Below are 8973 nucleotides of genomic sequence, written 5' to 3' on the forward strand. Positions count from 1 at the left end.
TCTCTCTGTACCCAGCTGCTCTCTCCTCTGAGTGCTGCCCTCTCTCTATACCCAGCTGCTCCATGCTCTCAGTGCTGCCATCTAACACATGATGTCACTAACACAGACGGAGAAGGGACCAGAGCTGTCCTTCCCAGTTTCTCAGTTGGTCATCCTCAGGTCATCCCCTCCCTATTCTTGCATTACTTGGCCCTGAGCTTACAGCTTCTCCAGAACCACCTCTTTCTCTGGAGAAGTGTTTCCTCTGGCCTGTGGTTTTCTCTGGTAGTTTGGTAATAGACTTGATTCTCCCTTATTTTTTATCGTTTGGGAATTTTTTAAAATATTTATTTTATTACTAGTAACGTTCCTTTCTGATCACTAGGCTTTTTTTCTATTAAAAATATGTCTAATTTTAAAGTAATTTTGATTGGAGAAAGGGTCACAGGTGTTTGCTTAGTCTGTTGTATCGTTTAACTTCGTTATAGCTAATACTTGGCAGCATTTTCAGTGATGCATTTGGAGTAATTGCAGAGTAATCCTAGAACTGTATATTTTGGTTTTAGAATGTAATTATGAAGCAAGATAAATGACCTGTGTGTGTTTTCTGTTGGAGAATGTGAAATGCTTTAATTCAGTGCCTCTTTAGCAATTTCTCAAATATTTCTTAGGGTATGGATCATTCTTCCCAAGGGGAAAATAACATTTGAGTTTTGAGCAATTAATTCACTTCTGGAAAGTCATTAAGTACTTTTCTCTGTGTTAATTGATAAGCTCATTTAATCTGAAGTTACTTTTAGAGGTTACTGATCTCATGCTTGGAGAATGAAGTAGGGAGGTGCTCATCAGATGATCCAGAATGTATCTCTATGTTCAAGAAAAAATGAAGTAACCTTCCTGATGTCACACACTGCTGAGCACTGGTCACTGTGCTTTGTCTGTATGTGACTAAACTGTGCTGGGCTCAGACTTTGTGATTCTGTCTTCTTTTCCTAGCTTGACGCTGTTCGAAGCAGTCGTCAGAAAATTACAGAAACTAAAAGTGATGGTTTAAGTGCTACTGACACGTTTGACCCAGAGAAGAGCATGCGAGTCACTAAAAACAAACTAAAGAATCCACAGTCAACAACTGAAAATCCAGAGGATGTTAGTGTAGAGGAAGACAAGCAAGAAAAGGCAAATAAAAAGGTTCTAAAAACAGTGCTCCAGGTGACTGCGCCAGAAGTGGAAATGGAAACTCCTGAGAAGAAGGGGGATTCTACACCTCAGAAAGCACGAGTGAAGTCACAGCCGGGTGTCACTCAACAGGACAGTGCCAAGGCCGGTGAGGAAGAAGAACTGATGCAGGTGTACCAGCTCCAGGTGGCTGAAGAAATGGCGAAGGAGATTAAGAAGAAAATAAGGAAGAAACTCAAAGAGCAGCTGACTTACTTTCCCTCAGATACTTCATTGCATGACGACAAGTTGAGCAGTGAAAAAAGAAAAAAGAAAAAAAAGAAAGTCCCAGTCCTGTCTAAAGCTGAAACAAGGTGCTTTACATTGATAAATATAAGATGTCCTCTTAGAAAAACACTCCGTTATTTTCAGCTTTTGGGTGAAATCTGTAGTTTCACAAAGAAAATTCTTAGTCTTTCATTTGGACACGTTGCCGGTACAATAAAAGCTAACCTTTACTTAGCACCTTACCATGTGCTAAATGCTTTACAAGAGTTAGCTTGTTTTTTCATTATAACAACTCCGTGAGGAATAGTAATATTATCATCCTGTTTTGCAGATGAGGAAACTGTAGGATTTAGGTCCCAGAACCAGTCAGAAGCTGAGCCAGAACCTTGGCACCCTTGCTCCAGAGTCTCTGCTCTTATCTCCTCACTGACATCTGCCTATTAAATAATAGAAACCTCATTACTCCCCCTTTTTTGAGTTATACATGCCTGTTTGGATATATGTATATAGCATTTTTCCATTATTATATGAATAACATAGTTCACTGTAGAACATACAGATACAAAGAAGAAAATCAAAATCAGCCATCGAAAGATAATCACTGTGAACAATTTGGTGGTGGTCTAAGTCGTCTTCTGTACACATGCTTATACGTATATGCTTGCGTATGCAATGTGAGCTTCTGTGAGTATATTCGTATTTCTGTGTCTGTCCTTGGGGAAAACAAGATAGAAAATGTCTTAACTACCATAATTAACTTTGTTTTCTGCAGTCCACATTTAAACAACTCGAGGTGGGAACATTCTGTATTTGACCATACTTTGCATTCAGGGGCAATTTCCCCTAATGTCCTCATCTAAAAATAATTCCCCACTTATCAAAAGGTAGACATCCTAGTGATAACAGAGAGACGGCGCATAGAGTTGCTACAGCCACATGTTAGTATGTGTATTAGTTATCTGTTGCTGCATAAAAAATTTACCCCGGAATTTAGCAGCTTAAAACAACAAACATTTATTGTCTGACGGTTTCTGTGAATCAGGAATCTGGGCATGGCTTAACTATGCCTGTGACTCAGGGTCTTTCGCAGGCTACGGTCAGAATATCAGCCGGGGCTGCAGTCATCTCAAGGCTTGTCTGGGAGAGGATCTGCCACATGACGTAGCTGTTGGAGGGTTTGGAAGATAACCTTCTAAGCTCACTCGTGACTCTTGGCAAGTCTCAGATCTTGACTGGCTTTTGGCAAGAGACATCACTTCCTTTCCAGATGAACATCTCCCTGTGGTCTACTCACAACATGGCCACTTGCTTCCCCAGAGCAGGGGCTCCTAGAGAGAGGGAGAGACCCTGAAAGAGATGCAGAGACAAAAAGAGACAGACAGAGAGGCAGAAGTCACAGTCTGTTTGGAACCTAATCTTAGAAGTGGCATCCATTACTTTTGTCATTTTCTGTCTGTTAGTACTCAGTCACTAGGTCCAGCCCACATAGGAGGGCATTACACAAAGATAGGAATGTCAGGAGGCAGGAGTCACTGGGGGCCATCTGAGAGGCTGCTCAGCACAGCATATCATAAAGCTCCTTTCTCATAGCTACAATATCTATCACGAACTAGTAAGCCATACTTACTGTTAACTAAGGTTAGCTTATGAATTTTAAATAAAACCATGCCTTACATGACAGTAACATGCAAAGAGTAGTTGTTCTCTTTAAATAATAGTGTTTGGTGATGTGATAAAGTAGCTTGGCTTCTAGAATGACTAATTTGAAATATTTCTTTAATCTTTTTACTTCTTACCCTTTATTTTTTGAAATATGACTAAATATATTGGAAATCAATTTTTTATTATTTAGATGCGATTTTTTTACTTGATAAATTGCAAACAAACCTTAACAGGCTGGTGTCTGTCTACAGCTCAGTGTGCTTCTGGGCTACTGCACCTTACCATTTATTAGTTCCTGTGATGCAGATTTTAATTTTAATATTAGCCTTCTGAAAATGTAGTGGCACACCAGCCACTGGAACACAAACGCTTAATTTTTAAATGCAAGCGAAGATTGACTATCAGAAGCCTCTTGAAAGCAGAACAAGCTTAGAGCACTTTTTTTGCTTTTAGAGTAATTTAGAAATTTGTTCATCAATCATTTGCTTGGCAGCAGGGCAAGGAAGCTTTGATCAATCCTATGTAAAAACAGACCCATTGCTCATAAAACACAGTTTCATTTTTCCCTGGAGTTTACAGCTCAGTTTAATTTGGCTCACGGGGTATATAACTCATCACCAAGTATAAAACCCGTAATACTTAGCTTCAGCTAACCGTTTTAGTGCATAAGGAAATATGTGAATCTCCCAGCAGGAAATCGTACCGATTTTCGGATTATGTTTGCCTGTCTATTTACTGTTCATTTTGCTGCATCATGAATAATAATAATATATTTGTAATGTTTTGTACTTGGGTTATGTCTGCAGTACATTGCCCATCTCTGATGACGCAGTTGAAGGTGAACCAAGAAAGGAATCTCCAGTTGGAGCAGTTACTTCAGATTCTCATCAAGATGATGAAATAAACCCAGTGGGACAAAATGTAGAAGACAGCATGCAAGATGACACAAAATCCAAACCAAAAAAAAAGAGAAAGAAGGCTAAAACAGGTTTGTTATCCAGATTAAATGAAACGTGTGCCTTGGTAGAAATAACTTGATTCTAAGACTTTTAACCCTTAAAACTAAATAAAATCTCATCCCAAAGGATATAGTGGAAAAAAATTATCTAATCCAATCTAGAATACTTGGTACTTGTGCTTGGATTCATCTAGATTAAAACATTCATTTATTTGTAACTCTGAGTCTCTATGATGAGTTAGTATTACTTGCGTCATCTCTGTTTCTTGAGTTTAAGTGAACTCTAGAATGACATTACCTTTGTAGTTGCTGTTGTGGCATGGAAGCTTTATTATTTATGCCATTGAGTTTAGAGACCCTAAATAATTTAGACTCAGTTACTGAAAGCTATAAATGGTCAACAGCCAGTAAACGTTTCAGATGTTAAGGCCACCTCCCTCTGTCGAACGTGGTATCTTCCCAGTTCCTCAGCCTCCTTCAGCTCCTCTCCTCCTCCCCACTAGTCCTTTTCCCTGTGGCCTTCTATCTTGCCCTTTACTCATTTCTTTTCTTTTTCTTTTTTATTATTCTTGCCTTTTTCCTGCTTACATCCTTTTTTTTCTTTTCAATTTCTATTTAATTGGCCCAAACTTGGGACTAAAGTAGGCAATTTTAGAATTTATGGAACTTAACGTGCCTATAAAATCATCATCCAAATCAAGAAACAGAACATCATTAGCCCCCTCAAGTCCCCTTCCAGTTTGTTGAGCTAAAGGAGTAAACACTGCCTTGACATCTAACACGTGGTTTATTTTTGCCTGTTTTTCTACTTTAATATAGATAGAATCTTAAATACTGTGCTCTTTTTTGCTCAAAATTATTTTTGTGAGATTTGTTGTAGCATGCAGTTGAGCTTATTCATTATGAGTTCTGTTTTTGTATTGTATGGATATCCATTGTGCGAATATACCACAATTCATTTCCCTCTTCTGTTGATAGACATCTGAGTTGTTTCTAGTGTGAAGCGATTACAAATAAAGCTATAATGAACATTCTAGTCACGTGCTTTCATGAACGTTGTATACATTTTTGTTGAGCATTTTCTTAGTAGTAAAGTTGCTATGTCATAGATTATGTATATTTTTCACCTTGATAGGTGCCCCCTGTTTTTCATACTTTGTTTACCAATTGATACCAGCAGTATTTGAGAGCTTCCGTTGCTCTATATCTTCACTAATGTTTATATTGTCTGTATTTTAAAGTTTTAGTCATTCTTAGAAGTGTTTAGTGATATTTCATTTTGACTTTGATTCCATAACTAGTGAATTGAGCATCTTCTTCATGTTTATTGGCTATTAGGATTTCTTCATTTGTAAGTTTGTTCAAGTGTTTTTTTAAGAAGTGGAAAATTGTGTATGTTTTTCTAATTGTGAGAATATTTTGTATATCTAGATAGCAGTCTTTTCTCGGATTTAAATACATATACACATACACATACATATTGCAAATATCTTCCCACTTTGGGTTTCATTATTTTTCTCTTATTGATATCTTTCAAAAAATAGCATGTTTAAATTTTGTGTAGCCCAATTTATCCATTTTTTTCCTTTTATGTTAAGTACTTTCTGTGATTTGTTTAAGAAATCTTTCCCAAGTCTTTAAGATGTTTTTCTATACATTATTTTCTAAGTTCCTTGTTTCACTTTTCATATTTAGATCTGCAGTTCATCTGGAATTGCTTTTGTATATGGTGAGAGGTAGTGGTCAAGCCCCATTTTTTTCCCCGTGTGAATATATAATTGACCTAGTACCATTTATGAAGAGAGCATCTCTTTCTCTGTTTTGCAGGGTCGCTTTTATCATAAATAGGACGACTGTGTAAATGGGTCAGTTTCAGGAGTCTCTGTTCTGGTACGTTAGACAGAATGCACCAGCACCACCTTGTTGTAATTTCTGTGGCTTTATTATGGGTCTTGCTGTTTAGTGATGCTTCTACTCTAGTGTTCTTCTTCAGCATTGCCTGGGCTCTTCTTTAACCTTTGCATTTCCATGTGAATTCTAGAGGCAGTTTCTCAATTCTTCCCCCCCCCCCCCCCCGAACTGCCCCCCACTGTGATTTTGATCCACATTGGGTGAATCTAAAGAAATTCACAATTTAACAACTCTGTAAATAGACTTGACATCTTTGCAAGGTATTGATTCTTGCCATCCATGAACTTGGTATGCACCTCCATTTATTTACATCTTCGATTTAGCTTGGCAATATTGTAAATTTCAGCAACGTCTCTCCTTAGATTAATTCCTAAGTATTTGATGTTTCTTAATACTTTTGGAAATGGCTTTTTTTTGAATTTTCTATTTTTTTGTTGCTGGTATATATGTAGAATTGTAATTGATGTAAAAAATTTTTAATGTTGTATCCAGTGTTCTTGCTAAATTCATTTATTATTCTAAGAGTTTATCCGTATATGTTCAATTTTCTACATCCATAATCATACCGTTTGTTAATAATGATAGTTTTATTGTGTCTTTTTCAGTCCTTATGTCTTGTTTCTTTTTCTTGCCTTGATATGCTGGCTAGGACTTCCATTATAGTGTTAAATAGGAGTGACCATAACAGGTATGTTTCTTTTGTACCAACCTCAGGGGAAAGCTTCTGTTATTTCACCATTGAATGTGATGCTTGCTGTAAGTTTTTTGTAAATACCCTTTATCAGATTAGCGAGTTACTTTCTGTTCCTAATTGGCTAACTTTTTGTTTTTATCATGAATAGATATTGAATTTTATCAGGTGCCTTTTCTGCATCTGTCAACATGATAGTATACATTTTCACCATTTTTTCTGTTAACGTGGTTGTTATATGAATATTAAGCCATCTTTGTGTTCCTGACAGGAGTGGGAGGACTCACAGGGTTGTGATGTGTTAGCTCTTTTTTTTTTTTTTAATCTGTTACTGGATTTAATTTGCTCATATTTTGTTTAGGATTTTTGTATCTGTGGTTATGAGAGTGACTGGTTTGTACTTTTCCCTTCCTGGAATACTCAGGTTTTTGATGTCAATATTTTGGTGATCTCAAAAAGAGTTGGGAAATGTTTCATCTTTTTCAGTTCTATGGAAGTATTTGTATAAATTGATGTTATTTCTTTCAATGTTTTGAAGACTTTACTGATGAAACTTTTTAGGCCGAGGTTTTCTTTGTGGGAAAAATTTTAAATCAAATTGAGTTTCTTTAATAAATAGCAGACTTCATATTTTCTGTTTCTTCTGTCAGCTTTAATAGACTTTTTTTTGAGGAATTTATCCATTTAATTCAAATTTTAAAATTTTGTGTGTCTATAGTATCTGAAAGGGTGCCCCTTGGTATTGGTAATTAGTTTTCTCTTCATTTCTTGATCAGTCTCAGGATTTTCAATTTATGAGTCTTTTCAAAGAACCAGCTTTTAGCTTCGATTTTATCTGTTGTACATTTGTGTACTATTTTACTCATTTCTCCTATTTATATTATTTCCTTCTTTCTACTTTCTGTGGGTTTGATTTGCTGTTCATGTCTAGCTTTATCAGATGGATTCTATAAGATTCCAGTCTGTCTTCCTTTAAATGCTTTCAAGACTTTAAATTTCCATCTAAGCACTACCTTAGCTGTATTCCACAAATTTTTGATAGGCTGTGTCTTCATTATCATTCAGTAAAAATATTTTCTAATTTCCATTTTAATTGATCATGCATTATTTAGAAGTGTATTGGTTAGTTTTAGGCAGCAGGTAAATTTCTAGTTATTTTTTTTGTTTTGGTTTCTATCTTCCGTTGTCAGAGCACATACTGTGAACTATTTCAATCTTTCGAATTGATCAAGGCTTTCTTTATGACCAGCTTATGGTCACTGTGGTAAATATTCCATGTGTGCTGAAAGGAATGTGAATTCTGATGTTGTTGGATGTGGTGTCCTGCGTGTGTCAGTAAGATCACGTTTATGTGTTTAGCTCATCTTACTGATTTTTTTTTTTCAGTCTGCTTAGTCTATCAGTTATTGAAATGAGTATTAAAATTCCCACTAATATTTTTGGTTTCTCTGTTTTTCTTTTTACTTCTGTCAGTTTTTTTCTTTATGTATTTTGAAGTTATCTTATTGAGTATATGCGTGTTTAGGCTTGTTATATCTTCCTGTGAAACCGACAATTTTATCATTGTCTTAGTCTGTTTGGGCTGCTATAACACAATACCATAGACTGGATGGGTTAAACGATAAACATTTCTCACAGTTCTGGAGGCTGGTGAGCCCAACATCGAGGCTCCTGTGCATCCTGTGTCTGGTGAGGGCTCACTTCTTGGGTGCAGACTGACGTCTTCTCCCTGTGTCCGCACATGACAGAAGGGGTGAGGGAGCTCTCTGGGGTCTCTCTTATAAGGGCACTAATCCCATTCATGAGGGCTTCACCCCCATGACCTAATCACCTCCTGAGGCCCCACCCATTATTACTATCACATTGGAGGTGAGGATTTCAGCATAGGAATTTTGGAGGGGACAGAGAATTCAGTCTGTGGTAATGGTTATGTAATATCCTTCTTTATCTCTAGTAATCCATTTTCCCTTCAAGTCTGCTTGTGGTTTGAGTTTGCATAATACATTTCCCCATCCTCATTTCTCCATCATCATCCACAGTGCATCCTCAGGTGGTGCCAATATGGTGGGGGAAGGGTAGCCTTCAAACCTGTGCTTGGTCCTTGGTCCCCACATCTAGGCAGGGCTTGGCAGTACTGCTTTCCTCTCCCTGCCCACCCCCAGCCCCCTGCCTGTGTCTGCTTTGCACCACCTTTGCTTGGACCGCAGTGTCTCTGCATTGCCTTCACCTCTTTTCTTCCCCCTCCCCAGGACATGTGGGGTCCTGTTCCCCAGGCTGCAAACTTCTTGGAGTAATGCCTTCAATAAACGTCAGGTGCTGCTGCACCCCC

At 37.5% G+C, this 8973-nt stretch overlaps 1 protein-coding gene across 10 annotated transcripts in view; it reads left to right on the top strand.

Annotated features, from left to right (window-relative positions):
- Positions 1-8973, top strand: part of AHI1 (Abelson helper integration site 1) — a 178487-nt gene that overhangs the window by 14999 nt on the left and 154515 nt on the right. For all 10 annotated transcript variants that reach the window (XR_006890852.1, XR_006890851.1, XM_046677791.1 and 7 more), the window contains 2 exons: positions 976-1508; positions 3891-4072. Coding sequence is in view for 8 of the 10 variants with exons in the window: in XM_046677791.1 (XP_046533747.1) it covers positions 976-1508; positions 3891-4072 (715 nt within the window). In the remaining 2 variants the exon portion in view is untranslated. The remainder of the gene's footprint in view (positions 1-975; positions 1509-3890; positions 4073-8973) is intronic.

The sequence above is a fragment of the Equus quagga genome, chromosome 11, assembly GCF_021613505.1.
Source record: "Equus quagga isolate Etosha38 chromosome 11, UCLA_HA_Equagga_1.0, whole genome shotgun sequence".
NCBI lineage: Eukaryota > Metazoa > Chordata > Mammalia > Perissodactyla > Equidae > Equus > Equus quagga.